At 37.7% G+C, this 27756-nt stretch overlaps 1 protein-coding gene across 1 annotated transcript in view; it reads left to right on the forward strand.

Moving 5' to 3' along the window:
- Window positions 1-27756, forward strand: part of DOK6 (docking protein 6) — a 225538-nt gene that overhangs the window by 156307 nt on the left and 41475 nt on the right. Inside the window, exons 6-7 of the mRNA XM_006090767.3 lie at window positions 17564-17702; window positions 26489-26606. Of these exons, the coding sequence (XP_006090829.1) occupies window positions 17564-17702; window positions 26489-26606 (257 nt within the window). The remainder of the gene's footprint in view (window positions 1-17563; window positions 17703-26488; window positions 26607-27756) is intronic.

Genomic DNA, 27756 nt, shown 5'->3' on the forward strand with positions numbered 1-27756 from the left:
AAGAAATAAATCTTAACTTATATTACATTTATTTCTCAAAAGATATGTGACTGTCTTTATTTTAGGCTAAAGATAAAGTTTCAATGCTATAATTCACTAAGATGCCCTTCATCTCTGAGTCATTCTGTCAGCATTCTAATTCAAAGTACAGAATTTACAGTGTCAGGATCTTGGAGAAGGCAAACATAAATTGTCTCAGGAAGAAGATAATATGCATTTTAGGGATCACATTATTTCAATAAAAAGTTTATCACAATAAAAAATAATCAGAACACAGCAAGATGAGACAGCATGAAGAACAACTAGATGAAACAGTGGACAATAATAATAAGCCCAGAGATACCAAGTCCTGGAATTATCATCTGCAGACTTTGAGATAAATGTGCCTACAACAATTAAAGAGATAAGGTTAGAATTTCGCCTAACACTGGAAACTATTTTGAAAACAGAGCAGATGATACTATCAAATAGTGGTGTAAAACAGCAAAAATTGTTATATAAGTAGTATTATTGATATTATGATCATCATTACCATCTCTGGCAATTCTCAGAGTTCATTGGGTTCTTGCTTATTCATTTCTCTCATGTGTTTGCAAGGCAGATGGAGGCCGGGATGGAACATTTCAGAGACTTCCTTGCTCACATGTCTGGAAGCTGACTTCATTCAGATCTAGATCTCCACTGGGTAGCAAGCTGGACACTTAGACGTAGCCTCCTTAAGGCCTATGCTTCCTAAGGCATGATGATTGACTTCCAAGAGCAAGTATCTCAACAAAGATGGAGTCAAGTAGAAGCTAGCTTTTTGAGCTAAAACTGGAGGTCATACATATCACTTATGTTCCATCCTATTCACTAGAAGTAAATCACTAAGACAAGCCCAGATTCAATGGAAGTGGAGTAAGACTCCTTTTTTTGATAGAAATAATGTCAAAAAAATGCAGGTTCAAACAACATAAAACACCAAACATTATGAATAAATTAAATTACAGATTAGACATATCTAAAGAAATAATTAATTAATTGGAAAAAAAGCTCAGGAGGAAATATCCAGGAAAAAAAATCATAGACAAAAGTCTGAAGGAGAACATGAGAAACATGGAGAGTTCTTATGTATAATTGGAGTGCTAGAAGAGAAGAGTGAAAAATGAACAATGAGCCAATAAGATATAATGGCTGAGAATTTTCAAAAATAATAAAAGACATCATACCATAGAGTGAAAAATTTCTACTAAATATAATATGGTTAAATAAAAAGTGAACTTACAAAGAAACATTTTATTTTCAAAAGCTACAATGTAACATAGCTGATAGCTTTACAGGTTATGAAAGCCAGGAAAAAATGGAATAAAACCTATGAGATACTAAAGGAAAATAACTGTCTACTAAAAATTCTATTCTTAGTAAAAATATCTTCAAGAATAAATGCAAAATAAAAATGTTTTATAATAAAAATGTTTTACAAACCAAAGCAGACAGCAGACCTTCAAGAAAGGAAATATAAATATACTAAAAAATATATTTCATGTGAAAGAAAACTGTTCCCAGAATAAAGATGAAAAGAGTGAATATCTGAAACTTAAAAAGCTGACTCTGACAGTTATATGGAAGTGAATTAGAAAAACACCTGTAATTTAGCCAGTTCATTCTTAAAGAATAAGCTGAGAGGACATACCCTTCCAGGGTAGCATTAGTACAAGAATAGATCTTCGGAAGAAACTCTTACATAACTGTTTGTTTTACAGTGAAGTTGGTACTCTAGAACCTTGGGGAATAGCCAGTTGACTTATAGCCAGTTGACTTACACCATTTTTAGTAAATGATTTAAGTCAACTGGATAACCCTAGGGAATAAAGAATAACTTGATACAACCCCAAAATTTATTATTTTTAGACATTAAGATGTTCTTATTAATCTTAATCTTATTTTAGGATGCTGAAAGGTATGATAATTCTAGTTTGTGTCTGTTAAAATATTTTACTATGATAATATTGGGTCAACTTTCAACTCTTTACCTGTATCTCCTAATTTCCTAACTGAAAGGAAACTTACTAGGTAATAAGATTAGGACAAGTGGTTAAGTCAGAAATGGTTCAATGTTTGCATTTCCCTTTTGGTTCTATGTTAATTCTAATGTTAAATGTGTTTGTTTAGGACAATGAACAGAGTCACTAAGGTGAAAATAGAAAATCTGAATACAAAGTTCAGACTCTCTAACCTAAGTTACTATTGGCCTAGAATAACAAAATTGATTTCCTGAAGGATAGTCAAGTGAGAGTTCACACGGTTGAAAGTCTTCCATCTATCTTTCAGCATAATTTACATGGACATAATATTTAACTCATTCATTTATTTCTTCATATAGTCATTTCACAGTTGTTGGATTCTGGCTTTTGAATGATAGTTAGCATGATGATTATATGATCATGTTCCCTTAAAAGACTATTTCTTAAAATCAAAGCTTCAGAAGATTTACTGAAAGGCAGTTCATCGACAATGATTATTTTAATCAAATGAGCATACTTCAAAAATCTAAAGAGGTGGAATAAGTAAATTCCTATATTAAGAACTAAATACAAGCAGAAAGGAGGGATTTTTCTGTAGTTCTTAGAAATGCCCTTACAGCTTGCTCATAAATGTATTTGTAGATTCAACCTTGACTTCCTTATCATTTTTGTCCTTAATGTTGCTGGTGTTCACTAGCATAAAGATTGTACATAAATTCCAAAGCTTGCCTTCATCAGGTCATAAATAAGAAGAGCCTATACTCACGTACTTAGGATATAATACAGATTTCTAGATTAAAATGTTCTCTCCTGTGTTCTTGTCAGATCTCTTCAATAAGTGATAGAGGATATTACCTAAAGTCCTTCTCTGAAAGGTCTTTTCTCCAACAAGCAGATCCACTTCTGACACATGCAGGCACACAAAACATATCTGCTTAATTATTTCAAGATGTTCATAGCTTAAGCCAATTATTCACTCAGAGAGTGTGATTTATTTTCTGGCTTATCTCCTCTTCTAATGGGAGGACCTTGATGACATACTCACCTGAGGTTCCAAGGTAGCTAGCTATACATTGGGATAGACTGAAAATAAACATAATCATAAAGTTTTTCATAAAAATACGTTTATGACAATATAAATTCTAAGACTATGAAAATGATGCTTTGGTTATCTAAAAGAATAAGTTTAATTTACTTTCTCCAGTCACATTGGGCAGCTGCATGCGGCACACACTCAGGTGTATTCTCCAACTGCAACAAGCATCTTCATCTCTCTACCTTGACACTCGTCATCCATCAAAAAATGCTAATTATATTAGTTCTTTCCCGAGCCAGCTCCCTTGGAAGGAAATTTTAAAATGCAGTGGAAGCATTGTTATGAAATTATTTAAAGTATGTATTTCATACATTTATTGATGAGAACAAAAACAGAATATAACCATTAAAGAATTATTTTTCTTACAGCTACAAAAGACAAACTAAAAATGTATGAATAAATAAAAAGTAAACACCTTTTTTTAAACATGAATGAAGTTAAAGAATCATTATAAGCTTATTCTCTTTAGTGACAACTATGGATATACTGAGTAAAACCTGTTTGACTTGTCTTTAAACAAAGAGGCTCAATTATGAGGGAATTTTTAAACTACAAAGGGTCAGTTCAAGGGTGCTTGTGAATTTGGAATATTATGGTAAATTTGGAGGAATTAAAAGCTCTCTAAAAAAAAAGATATGACATTGTTTCATCCCTCTTTTCAATGAAGATCTTAATTCTATGTTATAAAATAAAATTACATGTTATGGTCTATGTGTCAGTTGAATAACTGAGTTTTGGTATTCTTAGTATGTTCTTCAGGGAAGAAAATTATACTTTATACTATTTACACCTCAGATCTTTTGGTGTATTTTCCAATAAAAGAGGGTATTTTCCAACTAAGTTATTATTTTTATCTCCTAATGAGTGCCTTCCAACAGCCTAGCAAGTTCTCATTGACGTAGACATCAGCATGGGACACACACCCGCTGTCTCAGCCTGGACACACTTTTCCTTTGATCTAAAGACAGGAGAATATTAGCAACCAAGCTTTAGAGACAGCCACCATGTTTTCTCCCACAAAAGCCCATCTCCTTGGCACCTCTCTCAGTGATTTAATATGGACTGCACCAGCATGATATCTCAAATGTACCAAACATCCAACTTAAAAAATGCAGCTTTTCAATTTTTCAGCCTAGTCATTATTATAATTTTCTGGAAAAACCCTTAAGGACTACATACTGTAAGCTCATTCTCCCTAGGTAGTCATGGCTCAGGATAGAAAAGTAGTTGAGTAACACTTATTGTCATATTCTGTTTGTTTTAGCCATTGGCTAACCTTCCTGTGCCAAATACAAGAGTATATGGCATTAGCTTCCATCTAGATATACTCTTTGACCTAGTTGGGGAGTCTTCTAAGTCAAGGTCTTGATGTGTTTGAATTCTGAGCTATCTCTCTTAAGACTATAACCCACAAAACTTATTTCTTTCAACCTTCTAATTCCTCTTTTTTTGTTCTTATTATGTAATCTTTTCCACTTGTGATATTAACTAATATGCAACACCCAAATTCATCTGCTGACATACATGGCCAACATGCCTATGGAAACACACATGTTACAAAAACGTTCCCCTACTTCACTTGCAATGCTCAGGCATTGTGTGCTGAGAAAAATTGCTCTGGCTGCTCTGTACACAACAGAAAGCATGTCTTTCTGAGACTTCCAGGAGCACCTTTTTCTTCCATCATAACATATAGATACTAATAATGTATGAGACAATAATGTATAAGATTTAAAAATAATTGTTATGTTTTTATATTTGCAAAGAATGGTTCCATCAGGCTATCTCTTGCTGTTTTAACAAGTCACCCAAACTTTATTGGCTCTAGTAACCATTTCTATTCATCTTAGGTCATCAGTTCTGCTCAACTGGGCAAGTTTCCACTAATCTTGGCCAGAGATTGGTGATCTGATAAGGTGTCTCCTACTGGTGCAGTGGCTGGCTCAGTGACAAGTTGAGCATGACTGGGACATGTGTCTTGTCATCCTGCAGACTACCTGGGTTTGCTCACACGGTGGCAGGGAGCCCAAGTGCACAGGCACTTTGTAAATTGCCGATCAAGACTCATTTATTATTTCCCTGTGGCCAAAGCAAGTATCAAGGCTGGCACAGAATCAAAAGATGGAGAAAATTTGCCACCTTTGATTGGAGGAGCACCAAAGGCATGATTACAAGGGCATGAATGCAGGATGAGAAAGAGTTTGTGACCATTTTTGCCTTCCATTACTCCATCATGAATAGAGGGTGAGTTTTGACGTAGGTAGATAATACGTGCCAAGTATTATTGTCATTATTATACTATTAGCACCATCATACTATTGCTCATCTAGCAACCTTCTGAGATATACTAGACAGATTATTCTCCTTTTTTATCAATGAGAAAAGTGAGACACAGATTAAATAACTTGTTGTAAATTAAGTTTAGGATCAGCAATAAAGAAATGACTTACTCAAAGAATCTGTGGAGAATTCAGTATAGGAACTATTTAAAGATGTGCTGGCATGATTAAGGAAGAATTGTTGGGTGATGAAGTACCCTGAGACTAGCAACAAAGAGAAACTTTTACCCACTCCTGGCCTGAGGGAACAAGGAACCAGAACCCAGAGAACATTGGATCCTTGGAAGAAGAAAGACTGCCAATAAATACCAGAATGCTGAGCCCTGAAGGACAGGATGGGAAAATACCTCCTCTGCTCCCTCCAGCTCCCCTGTCTGCTGTTAGCGCCCCCCTCTGGCCAAACTGGAAGGCAAGCAAGCCTGAGCCTGCAGAAGTCAGCTTCCCAGGCACAATGCCAGACAGACAGAAGCACAATGCCAAACAGACAAGACAGAAAAGGACAGAGAATCACCAGGGTACAGAGAGCAATTGATACATTCAAAGTCCCCATAAGTCATTAGTAACACATCTGGCAAAGGACTTCCTCTCCATAGAGCCTAAATCCAGGCTCTTTTTTCCCACTAGAAGATTTAAATGGTAAACTATTCAATTATTTTCTTCAACATGGGTTTACATTAACAGCCACATACATCTTAACCTCTAAAGTTCAATTCATTCCATTTAAAATATTAATAACCAATATTTCACACCAAAGTCTAAAATGACAACATGGTACAACATGGTATTCTGAGGAAATGTATATCATCACTCTATTAACTAGTAAAACTGATTCAACATGAACCCCACAATTACATAGAAACCCTAAAGATAGAAGAAATTCTCACTCAAAGAAATTTTCTTGCTCTTATGGTCCAAGGTAAATTGCCATGTTTTAAATAGAACCCCAGAGAAAAAATACATCAAGTCACCCAAATCCACAATCAGAAAGTAAGCCTTTCCATTTATTCTAATCCTGACCATCCATAAATATGTTTGCATACAGCATTTCTATTAAATATGCAGAAAGCTGACAATAGCTCTAATGATGGGTTATTTTGCCTGCCATTCTAACTACATTATCTCTGTGCTCGGCTGCACTAAATGTAATGAAAGTCGGGAAGAGGGAACACAGCCCGGCCCCTGAGAGCATAAACGAATTTCCAAAGAGGCACCAAGACTAGAGCTGTACAATCAAAACCTCCCACTACAGAAGAAGCAGGTTGGAAATGACCTTTACGTGAGCTGGTGAAATAGCAAAGTGTGTTCAGCTCCCTTTGCAAATACTGTCTGTGCTGGTGGAGGCAGGGGCAGCTGGCTGCCCCCATGGAAAGCTGCCACTTTAGCAGGGGATGCAGTTTTTCACAGGCAGATTCTCGAACAGGGACAATTGCGTGTGACGGAGCACATGCCAGGGTGTGACTGGGCCCGCCAGAAACCTGGGGGTCACAGTTTGAGAAGAGGAATTGCCATCTCCAAACTTAGAAAATGCCACATCATCGGGGTTGTCACAGAGACCGGTGAGATTCAAAAGTGCAGCCAGAAGACATTTGCCAAGGAGGATGTTTTAGCTCTGCAGACACAGCAGTAGTGCTCTGGAGAATAATATCTTGTCACTGTGCTTGACAGTTTTCAAAATGCTTTTACGTTGAGCCTCATGGCAATCCTCTCAGGTGTGTACAGCAAATGGGTGTGCAGTTAAGTGGCCGAGACTTGGCGGTCGGGTGACTTTTCCAAGGCATCCAAGCTGAGCCCACACCTCTTGTCCCCGTCACTGTTTTCCCAAGATGCTCCGTGCCTTTCCAGGGCATCATCGAAATCCTTCTGCTTTTCCAGCTGCAGCCCGTGTCCCACACAACCGTGCAGTCCCTTCACCTGGTCTCAAAACCTTTACCACTTCCGTCGGCATCGATCCTTTTTTGCAACGAGATCTGCTTTTCAGTTTTCTCTTGTTTTCCATCTTCTTCCCTTCAATCTGTAGGAGAATCTAATGGAAATAGCAAGAGAAAAAATCGTGGGGAATTGAAATGAGGATTCATTCCCTGGGTGAAAAAATAGGATGAATTATATAAACATAAGATAACTTTACAGCTCAAGCATTTAGAATTGTGGACCACAGAGCAATTCAAAACCTTATATAATTGAGATTCTCTAACATCCTTCTGTGTGATAAGAAGAATGACATCGTGGAGATATTATTTAGCAGCAAATGATCGTTTATTCCTGGGACGGTAACATTTAAAATGAGCACCTCGTGCAGCTTGAACAACTAACGTGCTGAAAGGAGCGTTTCTCACTGAGCTTGCTTCTATCCATGATAGGTATTTACAATATGCAGCCAAGGGCTTTGACCATTAAGAAAAAGAAAATAAAATGTATACCACTTGAATTTCCATTAGGTCTCAAGGGTAAAAGCGTAAATTTCTCTCAACTACTTTCCTTTGGCATTTTTATTTCATTCTTTACAGCAGTTGGTGCTGGGCTGAGAACAGTGGAAAAGTCCCACCTCTTTCTGCGCCCACAACATTTCGTCTTGAGACCGGAAGGGGCTGCTGGGCAGCCAGCGCACCTGTGGCCCCCATCTCTGCCTGGCCACTCCAGGAGGAATCTGGGAGCCCAGACGAGTCCAGTTGTTAAATTAGCACATGAAGTGCCTTAACCAGGCCTTGTCAAAAGTATAAGGGAAGTCAAGTTGGCATCGTCTGTTACTTAGGAGTTTCTGTGTGTGCTCCTTTCCTCCTCCTGACCCACCACAAAACCCATCATTGATCAGGAAGAATTTGATTGTCTCACCGACCAGAAGCCTAAGTTATCAGGGAAATGCTCTCTGTGCACTCAGCCAGGGCTGTGGACAGCATGAGCAAGGAGAGATAACATCTAGAATATTCTCTGATGATGGAACTCTGAAAACAATTTTTAGATTCTAAAGTTGATTGTTTCCTCTGCTTGTCTGACCATTGCTCCCTCCTTCTGCCTCCTGGAACTTTTTCTGTCCTCAGGTATAGCCAGCTTGTTCACTGAGAGAGTCTCCTGTTTGAATAATCATTTTCTCAACTCAATCTGTGTTGATTTTTATCACCATTTGACTCCCTGACCTTTCCCAAGCACCTTTTTTTTTAAATTTGTCTTTATTTGCTGCTGCTCTCTCTCACCATAATGTTTCTCCAGTTTCTTACCAAGCATTAACCCCATCCGAGCAATCATTCTGAATGTATTGACTCAGACTCTCCTAATTCTCATTGTGAATGGTCACAGCACATAGGATTCTGGTGCTCAGATATGCCTGCCCGGTGACCCTTTCTCCAATGGGACTCCTCTGAAATGGCTGAAATCTAGGTCATTGGAGCTTGTTCTGGTACCTGCCATCCTCTATGCTCAACATCTAAGAATACATTTTTGGTTTTGGCTCTCTCTGTGGTTTCCTGACAATGACAAGAGGCCCTTTAATAATCATACCATTCAAAATAGAATTCATTCAGTTCATTCCTTACCTTTTAGGGATTGTTGAGTTCAGGAATGATATGGTGGAGGAATTGGAAAGATGTGGAGAGGAAGAGTTTAGTTGGTTGGTTAGTTGGTTGATATAATTTGTAGTTGTCATCCGTGACAGAGAAATTCCAGGAGAAATTTAGCCTTCCTGGAAGTAGAATTCCCATAAGAAATATAAATTCAATTCTAAAATGCCTTAAAAACCATCATATATCATTAATGACCATCTTTGTAGGAGGAGTCATGAAGGAGGGAGGATTAACTACACAACTCCTAGTAAGCAAAGTATCTTAGTGGCTTAGTCTCCCCATTTCCCATACTTATTCTCTTAAGCTTTTCAGTATATAATGCCCCCCAGCTATCTGGTGGTCTACTGTGACTTTTGCAGGATCCTGGATGGAAATCCCCGCTTCGGGCTCAAATAGCAGCATCCCCCTTGGTGGACTGAGCAATCTAACCTTCTACAGGTTATTCTAATTTTTCTTTTCATCCCCACCTACCTCTGCTTTCAGGGGATAAGAGCCTGACTGGGAAGAAGTTATGCAAAAATAAGGTGATGAGATGCTTGAAGTGCTATCATACATGTCTATACCGTATTCACCAGGGGAAACGGAAATGATTGGTTAATTTTAAGTTAGAATACATCAGTATGGACCTTGATGAGCTAAGAATGTCAGATATCAAGGGATGATATAAAATAACTGATACTTTTATTTATGATGGGGAAGTACTGATTCCATTTCTTAGCTTCTACTTTAAGGTGATTCAAAGGAACTGTTTGCCATAGTTTCATTTTATATTATTTTAAAGGATACAATTTAAAATGTTAAATGAAGTTTTAAAATTAAGGTTTAAAATTTACTAATCTGGAATGATGACATTTGATGATATTAAAAAAATCTAGGTAATTGAATTTGAGATTCTTTAATTTCTAAAATTTAAGTAGATTTATTTTTTTCATCATGGCACTGTTTTAATTTCTGTTTCAAACAAATGAAGAAGCTGTAACTTAAACACATGCTCACATCTTTTCTAATACAAATCAGTATTTGCCCTCAGTATCTTAGAGTGATTTGTGTTGTACCATTTTACAGGGTGGCCTGTTTTGACAATGGCAACAAAAGACTAAAAGTTGTATCCTGAGTGACCTATCAACTAAGAACCTCTACAGAAAATTTTAACACAATGAGGGTAACCAATTCAATAGTTCTTAATATCTAAAGTGTAAAATTTTGTTATATATTTTATATAACCATCTACTCATTTAATGAATTTTCATTTATTGATTGATTTTTAGAGAGAGTATTGGGACAACACTCTAACCAACTGAGGTACCCAGTCAGGGCTCATTTAGTGAATTTTTAAATGAGAATCCTATGTAATAAAAGCCTAATATGCTAAGTGTCCGACCATTCATTTGACCGTTTGACCAGTCGCTATGACGCACACTGACCATCAGGGTAGTCGCTCCAACTGGTAGGTTAGCTTGCTGCTGGGATCTGGCCAATTGGGACTGGGCGAGACGGGCCAGACATGCCCTGGAGCCCTCCCCGGGTCCCTCCCTGGCCCCGATCATGCACCGGTTGGGTCCTTCGTCCTGGCTCGCACCCTCTTGCAATCCGGGACCCCTCAGGGGTTGTTAGAGAGCTGGTTTTGGCCTGATCCCCACAGGCCAGGCCGAGGGACCCCACCGGTGCACAAGTCTGTGCACCAAGCCTCTAGTATATATATATAAAATAAGAGTATATGCAATTCATAAATTAATGTTTATTTCCTATATTTTAAATATTATTATTAAAAATTTTTCTTTAGCCCAGGCTGGTTTGGTTCAGTGGATAGAGTGTCAGCCTACAGACCAAAGGATCTCAGGTTCGATTTTAGTCAAGGGCATGTACCTCAGTTACAAACTCCTCCCTGGCCCTGGCCCTGGCCCTGGCCCTGGTCGGGGCTCATGCACGAGGCAACCAATCAATGTGTTTTTCTCACATCAATATATCTCTCTGTCTTTCCCTCTCTCTTCCACTCTTTCTAAAAATCAATGGAAAAATATCTTCGGGTGAGGATTTAAAAAAAAAAAAAGTTCTGTAGAGGCTAATACAGTGCCTGACATGTGGTAGGTGCCCCAAAAAAGTTAAATAATGAATATAACTTAAGAAGAAAAGGCAAGTCTTAATTAAGGCAAAATCAAGTACAGTCTTACGTTTCTTTCCTGTTTTGGCTATAATTTAAATACTTTCTTCATGGTTACTTAGGAACTGAAAGTATCTTTTACATAATTAAAAATTACCTTAATTAACTATATTGAATGCAAAAAGAGAATAAAAATGTAATTTTTAAACCCTGATTACATGCTCTTTTGCTCTGAGGGAATATAATGATCTCATTTTTAGGTTTTCCTCAAAATGGTAAAGAGAAGCATAACTCTTCTAATTCAGTGACTAAATATCAGTAACATGCATATTAAGCTGTAAAAATTGTCCAACCATACTTGGCAGTCAAATTCTAATTTCTAAACGATAGAAATTAAATTTTTGCTTGACTTGCTTGTTATTCATTTTTCCCCAGAAAAAGAGGTTTGAGTGCATATTGGCAACTGTTTCATATGACAGACATAGTGTGCCTCTCTCACACAGTTTTTGAATGGAACAAGGGTACATCAGCTGAGAACAAAAGAATGCATCAGTTCTGTTTTCCTTTTGATTGTTTGGTGCACTCTATTTAGAAGCATACATTAACACCATGGGATCATACTTTAAAAAAATGTTTCTCTCTTTTACATTGCATTTTACTTTCTTTTTTGCTATCAGGAATTAAAAAATCAATACCTATCAAGTAGGTATTGATTATATTGATAAATTTCAAGTCATTTCAATGAACAGACCTGGAATGCATTGCATGCTTTTTGTGATTGACACTTGGGGGTTAAGGATATTAAACCCCTAATTCTTAAGGAGTAGCTAATATTTTTACAATAAACTACTGGGAGAAATGTATACAAGAGGAATATAAAATTAGCTATAAACCTTTAAAATTTTTTCACTAAACCTTCATAAACATATATTGTAAAAGCATAATAATAATAGTGGTAATAATTTCTGATCATGTATTGAGGTAATTAAATAGCAACTAAAGTCTATGACTTACCTTTCATCTTCACATGGTGGATTTTTAAATTTTCAAATTTTGAGGCAGAAAGGGAGATATATGGAGTGCTTCTTATATTTATATCTTTTCAAAGATTCACAAAAGCCAAAACTTCAGACTGTTTCATGGAGACACAATAGGCTTCTTCATGGAGTTGAAAAAGAAAATTTGAAAGTAAGAAGATGTAAGTGGAATAAAATAAAATAAAAACTTTGAAAAGATGGAGCTATTTTAATTAATGTGATTGTGATCTGGCCATCCTTGAATGCACAGTAGAGGAATTGTAAAAATGTAAAACACATTTCTACCTTACAGATGATTTAGGTCAACTCTTTTGTCAAAAAAATTCATTTTATAAAGGATCAAAAATGGCATTTCACAAGTTAATTTGCATCAGAGCCTGGAATAAAATCAAGATCTCTGGCTTGGCTCTGGTTTCTCATCTTGTCTGAGGGAAAGCATTGTAGCCCTAAGGCACCAACAGTGAAATCAAGCAAGGACAGTCACCATCTGCATTAAATGTTTGGGGCCATACAGTCAGGAGGCAGAGGGTGGCAGATGTTCTACCTTCCTCCTTACAAAGCGCATAACATGAGGTTGGGAGCACAGAGAGGGTTTGCTTCCAATTCTACAGTTTGATTGATTGATTGGTTGGTTGATTGATTAACTTGCTATGCATTTTACTAGTGCATCCATTGATGTATGTCTTAGAAACCTGATTTGCCAGGAAAGAAACTGAGGCAAAGAGGGAGGCAGGCTTCAAAACGTTTTATCCAAAGCCCTGTCCAGAGTGCACTCTCTCTTCCTCTCTCTCTCCCTCCACTATAAAAAAATTTCATAATTAAAGAATAATGCATGCTTTAGCTTAGTGATAATAACCTTACCCTCCAAAATTATGTGGGTATGTGGGTAGGTTCAGATCACAGCTCAGCCACTTAAATGTTAATGACCTTGGGCAAATTCCTTAACCTCCTTAAGATGACACTGTTTCTGGAAAATGGGAAGCAGTGAGGGCCTTCCAGGGCACTGAGAGGCTCAGTGAGGTAATTCACATAAACAGGCATTTGGAACAAAGAAAATATTTATTTTTAGGAAGTGTCCCACACCTGGAAACAGGTGAGGTAATGCTCAAAACCCTGGCTCCCATGGCTTCCAGGGGATGAGTTATAGTGGGGGTGGAGGTTGGGGGGGTGAGGAGGAGGATCATTTTCATGGTGACTAAGGGAGTTAGGGTCAAGGTTAGGGGCATGCTCTCTGATTGGTTGGCTATAGGATAGGAAGTAGTCAATCATTGCATCTGGTCCTGGTGCCAGCCATGGCCTAGTTTCGTCCGGTTTTGCCACTTTTCTGGGCCTGAAGCTGAAACACAGCTGAGGCCTAGATGTTGTCTCTAGTTTGACCGAAACTGTCTGGGGTCAACAGACCCGAAACTTTGTTCCTAACGTTATCTGATTCGGGTCAGAACCTCATTGTCCTGAGGGCCTAATGATTAAGGTCGTGCAAGGGAGAAGGAAGTGGGTGAGTCAGGGTGCTGGGTGAGGCTAGTTGGAATCAAAAGGAAAGAAGGAGAAAAGGTCAGATTGAAGAAGTGAAGGTTCTTTGCAACTGCACATTTTGCTTTCAGTTGGTTGCCATGGATCAGAGTCTGACTCACCAGAGCTCTTCTGGAGAAACCTCAGCCTTTTCATAGCTGCTTTAAAAAATAGTAAACTGCTAGCATCGTTAAATGACGATAAAGATTAAACTGTTAACAGAATAAAAGAGCTAATTGGTTTTAACTGCTCTGCATAAAAACTGTGCTTTTAAGAATTTCATTACTTTCTATAATTAAACATTAAATTTTAAATACTGAATAGCAACACCACTCGGTTTTCAGGAAAGTGCTCCTGTTCCACTCCATTGCTAAGAGTTTAAAATGTCTGTGTGCATGGGATCAATATTTGGTCATTAAAATATATATATTTGCCTAACGTTCAATGAGAATGAATCTAAACAGCTGTGAAGATGGACAAAATCGCCAAAGGTCTTCAAATTCATCTATAGCCAGAGTTTATCTAAAGACCCTCAGAGAATGATTTTAAAGTATCCACATTTACTTTTTAAAATTAAAGTGTTTCTTTAACTTTTGACTTGGTAAATTTCTTCTGTCATTTGGAAGAAAGACCGGAATTCTGAAGCCACACCTTCCTAAAGCGCTAAGTTGGAGTTGAGGCACAGTCCACAAAGGCGGGCAGTAGGGTAGCTGGTACACGGTTGGGGGTCTTGTGCAGTGAAATCATCCCCAGGACAACTATGAGAACCGTGTGCAATTCAGTTTCCTGTGAATACATACATTCACATGAACTCTACTGCTCCTTATTTATTAGAACATAATAGAGACAAGACAGACAATACTATTATTTCAAGTGATTCTGGAAGTGAGTAGTAGGGAAAAATAAAGAAAGAGAGGTTACCCTCTTACATCCCAAGAGGAATGGAATTTGAAAAAGAGCTATTTTGGAGAAAACTAGGACATTTTTTAGACTCATATAAAAAATATATTGACCATCTACCACATGCTGGCTGTATTAGGTGGTGGGCTCCCCAAGACCACCCTCAGGCTCAATAATTCTCTAGAAAGATTCAGGAAATGTGATTACACTCACAGTTGTGATTGATGATAGTGAAAGATGGAGAGTAAAATTAGCACAGGGAAAAGGCAAAGGGATATGGACCAGGAAAGACCAGATCAAGTTTCCAGTGTCCCCTCCCAGTGCAGTCACATGGGCACACTTAATTCTCCCAGCAATGATGTGTGAAAACACATGGAAAAGGTTGTCAATCAAGCCTTGGTGTCCAACGTTCTACTGAAGGTCAGTCCTATAGGCAAGCAGTGTCCTCAAGATGGGCCTCAGCTACTCAGACTGCCCCAGAGCAAAACAGGCCTTCCCTAGAAGTCACATTATTAGGATAAACTTATTTGGTCACACTGGTGCAGCTTGGGTCAAGGCCTCCAGAACACAAAATGCTCTCATCAGGCCGAATATTCCAGAGGCTCAGAGGTTACAGTCTAGAAGTTAGCTGAGGAACCATCCAAACATGTGCAGGGTTTGAACAACCTAGGCCTGCTGAACTAGTCCTTCCCATTCCACTGTTACACACATTACATCATAAAAGAACCATCTGTGACAAAGTTCCGTTGCCCCATTTTATAGATAAGAGGTCAATGAGTGACACTGCTGACAAAAGTCATAAATATGAGCCAATTTTACTGGAGAATTTTTTTTAACTTTTTAAAATTTTTTATTTTTTTCAATTATAGTTTACATTCAATATTATTTTGAATTATTTTCTGGAGGATTTTGACTTCAGCTTGGCTTTAGGTACCTACATTGAAGAGTGAGCACTTCCACCTAAAATGTGTTTGCTTTATAATGCCAGCATGTTTGAGTTCCTTATTCTTGATCAAAGGATGAAGTTTACAGTCATTTTTATTTCAGAGGCTGGAAAAAACCCTTCTGTAAGCTTTCAAACTCTCTCACTGGGCAGAATGAAGTCCCCAGAAGTAGATATGTGCTAGACCAGCGGTTCTCAACCTGTGGGTCGCGACCCCTTTGGGGGTCGAACGACCCTTTCACAGGGGTCGCCTAAGACCATCAGAAAACACATATATAATTACATATTGTTTTTGTGATTAATCACTATGCTTTAACTATGTTCAATTTGTAACAATGAAATTGGGCGTCACCACAACATGAGGAACTATATTAAAGGGTCGAGGCATTAGGAAGGTTGAGAACCACTGTGCTAGACTTTTGCATCTCAATGTCTGAGTATGAAATAATGATTTGTGTCTTCATTCTCTCATTTCTGAAAGCTCATAATCAGTGTTTTTCAGATGACAGTGAACAGAACTCAACCTCAAACAAAACGTGCTCACTACTTATCACTGGTTTTCCTGCCCTTGCTGTTGGATTGCTTTACTCTCTGAATCAACAAAGAAAACTCATTAGTCTCACTTTGTGAAAACTCTTCATTTTCCCCCCAGACTTTCCATTTCACGCTGTGTGAATTTTATTAAGATCTCTTTCGCAGAAGGTAAGAGCTGGCTCTATGGGGCCGGAAGGGATGGTAGTCACAGCCTCTGGAATGTCTGAAGCCTCTTGAGACCTTTCTTTTCTACTGAAAACTCCTTGGAGAATCATTGTAAAGAACCTGAAATCTTTTGATGCTGGAAGACATAGTTTGGCCTCATGAACATTTTGTGCAAAGTTGTTATAAACTGAAAACCAGCAGCACAGCAATCCAGTTAATGTCCAACATCTGAGTGGTAACATCATACTGATAGTTTTTCTCAAGGCCTTCAATTATTTTTAAAAGCTGGCCTAAAATAGCAACAAAATATTTTCCATTTTATAATTACTCTTTGTTAATTATATTTACCTATAGCCCTGTTGCCTAACAAATTGTCACTGGCTTTATTCCAATAAAAATTATGTTTTAAAAAGTTAATTATAATTTAAAAATAAATTGTATTCTGATTTTCCTCAAATTTATGTAATAAGAATTTCTAATGTATTATATGCTCTTAGAACTGACATAGAAATAGCTGCCTAATGGTCTATCAGATAAAAATAGTATAATTAAGCCAACCATTTCTCTATAGTGGATAGTGAGATTAGTCCCATACTTTATGATGAAAATAGTAATAGCTAACATTTTTGAGCACTTAATATTTTGCATATCAAGTCCTTTAACTGTCATAAGAATCTTATGAGACGGGAACTATTGTTTTCCTTATGTTAGATGTGTGGAAAGGATGTACAGGCAAGTCATTCACCTTGCCCAAGGTCACCCTGGTAAGTGGCAGAGCTAAAATTCAAACCAAATATAATAGAGCCTCCTTTATGCCAACTCGTTTCCTAGGCTATCCCAAGATTTACATAAGGATAACTCCATTTAAATGAAAGCCTCAGCCTATGTATGCAAATTCATAAACTAAAATTTTATAGTCTTCTTATTGGTTCCACTGCATTGAATATGCAATTGCAGCTTTTTCTTAAGTTCTTTCCATTTCAAGAGCTATCAAGTCATAGGAGGTAGAGTTATGATATCACAAATGTGAAAATACTCTAAAAATAACTATTTGTTTTATTCTTTATGCATTGCAATAACCCAAATCACTTTTATCTGTTCCTTTACACTGTTGTGAACACTTCATCTAAAAATCCAAATATACATGGATTTTTGCGCAGAACTCTGTTCTGGAAAGATGTGTTGGTGGGTTGGCTGGTTGGTTTGGTTGAGGGTGAACCTGCTTCACTGTCTCCTGTGAAAGTCAAGGGAGAACATTAGTAGAATTATTAATATGACTATGGAATTAATATGGCACAGGGCAAGGGTGTCTTTCACGTGGAGAACTGTTATGCACTTGAACAGTTGAAGACCCATCTCTTTCCCTGTCTCTGTTCTCACAGAATGTGTGACACGGGGGAAGGACTATTCACTTTTCAAACAAGGGAAGGAGAAATGATCTATCAGAAGGTGCATTCTGCGACACTGGCCATAGCTGAGCAACATGAAAGATTAATGCTAGAAATGGAGCAGAAAGCCCGGGTAAGCCTCCTTTCTTGGTACCTGAACAGCTTGGAAATGAATGTCACTGAGGTCAGATGCACATCGTGTATATGTGGTCCATCCATGTCTCCACTCCAGTGTCCACCCCACCCCGGCGTCAAGAGCTCACCCCAGTTGCTGAATCTCATCTAATTCTCTCTTCAGCTTATGAGAAGAGAAGTTATTTGAGGCCACTAAAGGGAGCCCTACATTCTGTATATTTACCTGTGTGTGACCTGTTGCCATGGTTACCCAAAAAAGGGGTGGAGTGTACAGAGAATGACATAAGAAGCAATGTCCTCTCCATATCTCCATATACTACTGGACAATCAGAAATTCAGACATAGGCCCAGGAAACTTAAGTAACTACCAGAAAGGATTCTACTGTTCTTTTTGTCTTTATCTTTGTCCTAGCATTTCTGAAACTTTTCTGTCCTCCACATGTATCTCAGAGTCAATAATAAAATGTTTGCAGAAGGAGCTCCTCTTGTTTACCGAACGAATGATTTGCCTGTTATCTGGCCTGAAACCCTGCTATCTACAGTTTCAGGGTCAAGCTAAGAAATGGTTTAGTCCAAAATCTGAAAGAGTAAATTTTACACATAGCTGGAAAAAAACTTATAAGCTTTATTACTGTCTTTTAAAAGCAAACAATGAAATGATTGTTTGCTACAAGCCTAAGAGGTGAATATTGTCTATGTCTTCAGGATTTGTGGGGATGCATGAGATTTTACCTGTGAGAGGACAGGTGGACCTTTAGGACATGGGGGTGGGGGAGTCTGGCATCAAAAAAACAATGATTCTATGCCAATTTAAGACTACTGACTTCTCTATCTGGTATTACAGTAGGATTTTTCTTGCTTTTTTCATGTTCTTTTTTTAAATTTTTTTTAATCCATTTTTCCATTGATTTTTAGACAGAGTGGAAGGGAGAGGGGGAGACAGAGAGAAACACCGATGTGAGAGAGACACATCAATCAGTTGCCTGCCGGATGCCTCCAACCAGGGCTGGGAGCCTGCAACCAAGGTACATGCCCTTGGCCAGAATCCAACCCGGGACCCTTAAGTCCACAGGCCGATGCTCTATCCACTGAGCCAAACCAGCAAGGGCTAGTATTACAGTAGATTTGATTTTAAAATGTCTCAATTACATAACATTTTAAAGTATAACAAACTTTCCAATATCAAAAACAAAGAAGTCATTTAACAAATAATCTCATGCTATTCTTAATGCATTTTTAATTTTCTCAATACTGCATACATAATTTCATCTCTCTGCCTAGGATACGGTGTAAATAGCTTTCCTAACACCCAAGGGTGACAACAGCCCATCAGGCTTATCCAGACATTTGACCTCCGTGGGGAGAATGAGTAGCTTGAACATTAGTAGGATTATTAATATGACTATGGAATTAAGTGAATATGCATTAATAGGAGATTAGTATGGCTTAGTCTTCTAGATTTAGGTTAAATTTAAATCATTGTAACAATTTTCTAATTAATAGGACATTTTTCTAGTGGCTTAAATATATTATAAATGTAACTGACAAATTTTAAATTATTTCAGAATCTTGCACATTCCTTATCAGCCTATATTTGTAATTCACTGGTGCTTATTGGCAACCAAAATTAGCAATTGTGATGTCACTTTCTATTAGTTAACAGTTATAGTTCTTCTTTACTTACACTTGTTTTGAGCAGGCAAAATGCTCCTAAGTCAAGTCATTTAAATTAAATGTTCATGAAGGAAATTCCAAGAGCTTTATCATGCCACCATAATTATCTGCCATAAGGAGACCACTTAGTTAGTGTCCTGGGTCCCCAATCCCACCACTTACTGTGTAATCTTGGGCAAGCTATTTAACCTCTAAATGTTTCATTTTCCTTTATCTGTAAAATGGGTATATAATCGTTCTATTTTTTTGGTTGTTATGAGGTATCTGTGCATATGTATCAACATATATACAGGGTGGGCCAAAAGTAGGTTCCAGTTGTTCGTATGGCAAATAGTACAATAATTAATTAATAAACTCTGTTTCACGTACTCACAAGTGTAAGCCTACTTTTGCCCCACCGTGTGTGTGTGTGTGTGTGTGTGTGTGTGTGTGTGTGTGTTGTGTGTATGAACTTCTAAGAATAGTCTTGGCACATAGAATGTACCATAAAACATTCATTATTGTGATGGCAACCCATCTGTAGGAGTGATTTTGAATAATTATAAGATTTGCAATGTTGTGTGACACTGAGAGCAAGTCTGGGGAGTGGAGCCAACCAATTGCCGCTGAGGGGTCAGAGACGGTGGGCCACTCGCTAAGGTCTTGGGCGGTCTAAAGCTGGAGGGAAACGCCATGGATACAGGTGCTTGAAGGTGGAGGGGAAGTGGGGAAGGTGTCAAAATAGCAGCCTCGGTATGAATCAACAAAGAATCCAAATCTTTCTAGAAATCACAAATTCAGAGACTTTATCTTCTTGGTACATACATGGAAATGGAGCATTCAAAAATGATTGCACAAAATGATGCTTTTCTCTGAAGGTTCATATTAATAAAGTTACTCCAGAGCTGGTCCATTTTTCAGAGTAAGTTGAATTAATGATGCTTTCTGGAGGACAACTTGAAAACTACCCCAATTCCCCAAATTCTAAGACCATTAAGCGAAGGTTTTCAGGTCTCCAAGACAGAAGATTTTCTTTCAAGAAAATTTTTTTACATGCACAAATCTCTTCTAAAAAGAAATTCTAACAAGAATGAAACAGCAGTTAAATACCCTCTCCATATTCATGAAGCACGAACTCATCATTTGCTTATTTAAAATAAAATGAAGGTCTGTGTTATAAATTAGATAAAAGTATAACTTGGGAATTGGAAAAGCACCAAAAAAACTATCTAGGATATAAAAATGTTGCATTTCATTTATTATGTATCTATTGCAAAATAAGAAAATGACACTGTTCATTGGCCTTCCAGTTTTTAAAACCAGGACATGGAAGATTAATATTGATCAGATCAACGATGTTTATATATTTTAGTATGATTAAAAAGATTTTACAAGACTAAATTACCAATGAGCTATATAAGCAATGAATGCCCCAAACATACTTGTTCAGGCAATTGAATGAAGCATTTATTTGCATCCTTTTTAAAAGTGATTCGGGAGTGTTACTGGCTTTAAAAGCAAACTTGAATGAGAAATAATGTTTCAATAACCATTTCTTAACTATAAGAGAAAAAATTTAATATAATATTTTCATATCATATGTAAAACCTTATTTTCTTTTTGGTTATTACCTCCTTTCTGGAAGGACACATGAATAAAGATATTTTGATATATCACTGTAATCTAAATTAGGCATTATTTCTATTCTTGGTTGAAGAATCTAATATCTAGGAAAGCAGTGTGAATAAACAGTACACTTGCACTGCAGAGTATTGAATAAAAAGAATCACTGAGCCCGGCCAGTGTGGCTCAGTGGTTGAGCACCAACCTATGAAGCAGGAAGTCATGGTTCAATTCCTGGTCAGGGCACATGCCTGGGTTGCAGGCTCAATCCCCAGTGTGGGCATGCAGAAGGCAGCCACTCAAAGATTCTCTCTCATCATTGATATTTCTGTCTCTCTCTCCCTTTCTCTCTGAAATCAATAAAAATATTTTTTTAAAAAGAATCACTTAGTTGGTAAGGCTTTTAAAAGTGTATATTTTGGTTTTCTTCACTGACAAAGATAGTGAAAGAATTAATTTACATTAACTGACTCAAGAAGATTTTATACTTGACAAGAAAACTTACCCAAGTGTTGACAACTACCAGTACATGATATACTTTCTTCTAAATAGTTGCATGAATGGGGAAATACTATTATATTGCATCAATTCAAAAATGCACATTTTTTCACATTTGAACATCTCTCATGTTAATGTAAGTTACAGTTTAATTAGTCGCACTGTTCTTTCCTGTTGCTACCTCAGATAATGTCTTTCCATTGATGGCATCTTTAAGTGCATAATACTTGTTATAAAATGTATTCTGAAGACATGAAATTATTATTCCCAACTATAGCTAAATAATCTTTCAGTTCCTTTCAGGTATATCTATCATGACCATAAGCACCACATGCCCATTTTTAAATTTTGAGGAAGTGAGATAGCCTTCCAGAACAGACTCTGTCCTGGGAAGTTTGATTTCCCCGACAGTGGAAGCATTCTTCACATCCACATTTTACAGGAATCTCTATCACTTATGGGGAAAAAAAAGTTTCCCACACTAACACTGCGAAGAGTCTGGAAGCATAACAGTCCGATGAGAGTGCACAGAAAAATTGTACCACATTATGCAATCTCTTCTCTAGGTATTGTTTATAGACATTTAAGAAATTCTAAGGAAAGTTTAAATGTGTGATTTGTGATTGCAAGTGGCATGTAATATCTAACAAGTTGGAATAGCTGCTAATTCATTCTTCAAGATTCTATTCATGAATCTATTACTCAACATTATCAATTATTAATCATAAGACAAGAGCCTTCATTATTATTGACAGTGACCAGTTCCCTGCTGGGAAATGCCAATCACATAATTGTGAAATTTCATTTTACTGATCGATAGACACTGATTGTAATAAACCAACACAGGCTCAATTAGAACAAATTATTATAGTCAATAATTAAAGTGTGTCCATGATCCTAATGAATCAGTTCACTTACTATTGCTCCCCTTTCAGAATACTAAAGAAAATGTATTCCAAACAAATACAAAGAAAAATACCCATTTTTGCATAAATACACAACTGAGAGGGAAATAGTCAGAAGGCAGGGTGTAAGTTTTCTAGATGATGCTGCAACATAATATAATAGTAAGGATTTTCTTTATATCATGTTCTTGTTCCTTAAGCTTGGCCAATGCATGGTTTAAAATATACAATGATAACATTCATTTTTTTCAAGTCAGATGAGAATAATATTGCACAGTCTAGTTTTAAATAACACCTAACAGCTTCCATTAAATTATTGTATAAACTGCATTTCATTTGTTAGTCTGGTGCACACTCAGCAAAGTGTCTTCTAATTCCTTTCCATTTAATTCAAATAAAATGAAAGATTAAACGTGAGATGTCCCCTATTGAAAATTAAGTCTAGTCTGTGAGAAACCAATTGCCCATAAACCTTCAAACTTCAGAGGACGGTTTGCATGAATACAAACAGTGCCAAGCTCGCCTGGCTAAAGGTCTGGGGGGGGGGGGTTCTATTCTATACAGTTTCAGGTTTCATGAGCTTTTTTCCAAGAACAAAGAAAATTACATGTTCTTGACTTGTATTCAGCATTTCCTCACTAAGCAGCTCCACATTTTGTTCTTATACTGACATACATTTCACACGTCACATTAGCCTGTTTCCTAACCACTTGTATTTTCGTAGTGTTTCTAATTTACAGCATATATTCCTGCCCAGTCCCTCTTGTCTCAGACATACCAAGGAACATGTCGACACATTCCACCCAAGATAGGGCATTTCTTACTCCATCATACAGAAGAAACTGTGACTATGATCTCTCTGAGCCTCATTTTCCTTGTCTGTCGAGCTCAGGTGGCATATTTGTTGACAATTTATGTGAGTATAAATGCGATGATGGATGACACCAGTTTGCACATTGCTGGGCACAGAGAATGACTCACCAATGCTAATTTATAAATACTGAGTTTTCCCTCTCCCAATTGTACCGATTTGGGTCTCAAGTGGTAATAGGATTTTCCATTTTCGAAGCAATAATTAGGGAGATACAGAGAAAACGGAGAATTAATTTGTTAACATTTTTATACAGATGAATTTTATGTGGGTAAACACAAATTAGCATTAATGTTTATCACAGGGGGAGGCAGAATCTCAAAACAGCACAGGGAAATTGCAAAGGCAATAAGATCTAGTGGATAATTTTTTTGGTGAAAGCAGGAAGAGGTGCTGGTAGGCAGTCCCTTCACAAAAATCACAGCAGTCTTCAGGCCTTGCCTGCTGTTTCTGGACAGCAGAGATCCTCTCAAGTACAAGGCTCTATTGTCACATATTATACTATGTTGGGGAGGAAGCTCATTTTTCCCAATAGCATCAAAGGCTAAAGAGCAATGGGCTCAAGTCAAAAGAACTGTTTTCTACTAGAGGCTCTGCAGTTGGGATTTTGCCTTGAGCAAGTTCCTGAATTTTTCTGGATTTTGATGTTCCATTGAAAAGTTGGGAACTGCTAGATTCTCCAAGGAGGACTGTAACCTGGAATTACATGGCCAGAGCACAAGGTTAGCTTGTGCTTCCTCCAACCATGGCAACCTCAGGGTAGTCAGACTTACACAATGACTCAGAGCAAGAGGAGGGAAGAAACTGCTTTGACCCTCTTAAAGGACATGCCCACAGCAGACAGGATGTCATGGTGACCACATGTTATTGATCAAAGCAATCGCCAGATAGCCCAGATTTGGGAGCTTGGTAAATAGACACCCCATTCCTGAATCCAGGCTTTTCAAGAATCTGCAGCCATCTTTATTCTTCCATAAAAATACAATATTTAATACTATTTATGATGCAACTTCATTTGAAATACATCACACAGAATCTCTTCATTGTCCAAAAAAGCAGACGTTCAGAACAGAAACATGATTCTATTTGTGATTGTTCCAGGGGATATATGGCCTTAGAAAAGTTGACTCCTATCTCAAAGCCTCAGCCTCCTCTCATTTTAAAAAGGTATTCTTCATCCCTTTCCCATCTCCCAGGAATTTTATGAGGATTAGACTAGATAATGCAAATGATATCTGGACCAAATACCAGATAAAATGACCAAAAGAAGATAAAAACACAGGATATTTGAATTCAGCTGAAAATAAGGAAAATATGTTATCTATACACCTGTTGTAAATGCCTCATAAGGAATTCTACTAAACCAAGTGCAGATGAAACAAAGAAGAGATTAATGGACGATGCACATCACCATTTCTTGAGAAAGAATCCCAGAGCTTCTAGAAAAGTAGAGGCAAATATTGACCCATGTATTTGGAAGAGTGGGGCTAACAGATGGAGGTGACAATTTCATAAAATGAGCCTTGCCTCCATCCCTTACCATAGTGGTATGATGGCTTTCATGTGTTTGATTGTTGTATCTTAAAACATATTGTATGCGGGAAACGTATTTATACGTTTTACATTGACTGTAAGGAGTAGAGCCACCTGTTAGCGCGCGATAAAAACTACCCGCAAACAATGTATTAACATGCATAGCTCCACCCACAAGTTTGTCCAACCGAGAGATGTAGGGTAAAAGTAGACATGTGCATGGAAATAACATCCCAAAGACACTGAAAAGCACTGCCCTGTTGTAACCCAGAAATTTGGCTTCTCCCTCTCACTCCTTACCTACCAAACATGGGATGTGGGTGCCATTAGTATACCTGTTTTCATAATAAGGAGGAAAACTTTGAAATACAGCAAATTCTGAAAATATAAAAATTGATTGCAATGTTGATATTTGGAGCCATCTTTAAAAAAAAAAAGTATCTTCAAAAGGGCCAGACTTTTAAATACACTGAATGGGGCACTTTTGTCGCGAGACATAGCAGCCTGGCAATGTCCCACTGCTAAAAAAACAAAATAAAATGGGTATGCTCATGTCCTTGGCCTTCAGAGTCTATTAAAATGGAAGCACCTCGTAGCTTTACATGGCGTTAAAGGTCCTGTTATATTCTCTCAGGTACTTTCCTTATAGTATCTTCTAGGAAGGGTATAACTAACACCTGATGGAAAGTATGGAAGTACTGGGGGCGAGGAGACCTCAGTAGGAAAGTGCACACACAGCCAGCAAACAGGCCTCTAAGGCTGCGCTCGACAGAGCTGATCGTTACAGCTTCCAGTTTTGCCAAGAGCCAGTTATTTAGTAAGAGGAAATCGGAGATTTTATTAATTAGAGGATTGCCCGTTGTCTTGAAAAATATGTACTGAGACCAAATAAAATCGTTTCTGGGTGTGTGTTTTAAAACCTGGTGTGAGTCCATAAAAATAAAGTTTCTTCTTGAAAATCCAATGTGAAGTATTGTACTCTTTGAACTATTCATATGCCTGAGCCCCTGATGTGATGTGTGGACCTCTCCTGCTCACCTGAATTTTATGTTTCAAATAAGAAAATGCACCACTGTTTTATCACAGAGCTTCTCAGGAAAAACCATTTTTAAATACACGAAAGCATATCGCAGGACCAAGGGGAAAGATCTATTCGAGCAAAGAGCCGTCGAGTAAGGATGGGAGGAGGTGACAGGAAAGATTGTAAGACAGGGAAATGGGTAAAACAGAAATGGGACCCTGTGTTGACAGCATCTTGGGTATCTGTTTCAGAAGGGACTTCCATCTCTTTTTTTAGCTACTTTAAACTTCAGTTAATTGTAGAATGCTGATGGTAATGCAAGCAATTCTTTGTCATAGAAATGCAGATACATTCTCCTGAGGAATACAGTTGGTTATTTCTGTGACCAGCATTCCTAACTGGGGATATGTCCTTTGGAAACAATGTGGAATCAGTGGTACCATCCTTTTGTTCCCTTCTTAATGAATGACTGGGATTAAATTGCTTACAATTGTTTATTTCGTATTGGTCCAGTCATGATTTCACCTTTTAACAAACGTTATCCTTCAACAGCAGATGGTGCAGGGGCCTAGAGCAGATTCTATTCTCTGTCGCCCACATTTCACTCTCGACTTTGAAAAATGCAGATTTCAATTTAATCTTTTAAATAAAGCCTAACACCTATTTTCTTTTTCTTTCAGCTTCAGACAAGCTTGACTGAGCCAATGACGTTATCCAAATCAATATCTCTTCCTCGTAGCGCGTACTGGCATCACATCACCCGTCAGAACAGCGTTGGTGAGATCTACAGTTTGCAAGGCAAGTAAAGTAACCAGCAGCACCGCCACAGCTTCCCCAAGTGGACCGGGAGTCATGCAAATACTTGGTATTTGCATTGCTGGCTTTTCCTCCATTTCCATTTATCAACCCTCACTGGCCACAGTGGGAGCTCTAAGATTGACAGTGGCTCTGTCATTTCAGACTCATGATAAAAATTATTTCAAAAATCACCCAGGGCTGAGTACCCAAGATGGCATAGTAGCTCCACCTAAACCTTACCCAACACATTATCAGGAACTAAATGTAGATCATAGCAGGGTCTGTTTTCTGCTGTCTTTTACAAAGGATTTTTCTCCTGGCATCTATTTTTCCATAACAGGATTGCTTATAAGTTTAGAGGCTGACTTGAGGCTCTATAATAAAATGCTACAGAAACCCACTCACAGCAATGTTAAGGTTTAGCCAAAGCCCTGACATAGAAACTATTTGGGGAGTTGGGGGACAGAAAGAGACAAGTGTAAATGCTTTGCTTGTGTGATTTTCCTACAGCTAAATGGTTAAATAGCATGGGGATGGCTTGATGGATTAATCAAATTAATAGCAGGTATTTCATCAACAGCAGAAACCTCGGCTTTGGTGGTTCATTTCCTCTTCCTTCCCTTTGTCCTTAAATGAATAATCTTAGCGTTTAGAAAAGCACTCAGCTGCAGGCAGTTGACTCACCGCTGACCAACATTGGAGGAAGCAGGAGCTAAGAAAACAGTTGAAAACACTCATCCATCAGACAAGCATTTGTTGAGCACAATAGACGTAAACATAATAGAAACCCAGTAAATATCTGGTGAATGAATGGCCATTATGACTTTTGAAGTAGTTAATGCCTAAGGGTAATGCAATTAGGGTATTTTTTTTCCTTTTATACTTTAGCTTTTGCTCATATTAACAACACTAAGTATTTTGACCAAAATAAATCTGTTACAAACAAATAGTATATTTTTAAAGCAATATTTTCTTGCTGTAGTTTCAAACCTAGACTAACAGAATTTGATCAGTGGGAATTAATGGTTAAAGATATATTCTGGGCAGTGAAGTCAGCATCATGGTGGAGTGATAAGACCCCTTTGTAGCTCCCTTTGAAGTTACAAGTGGGACATCTATCACCCAACAAAGTTTCCTCTGCTCAGCACAG

This window comes from Myotis lucifugus, unplaced genomic scaffold (genome assembly GCF_000147115.1).
Source record: "Myotis lucifugus unplaced genomic scaffold, Myoluc2.0 scaffold_82, whole genome shotgun sequence".
NCBI lineage: Eukaryota > Metazoa > Chordata > Mammalia > Chiroptera > Vespertilionidae > Myotis > Myotis lucifugus.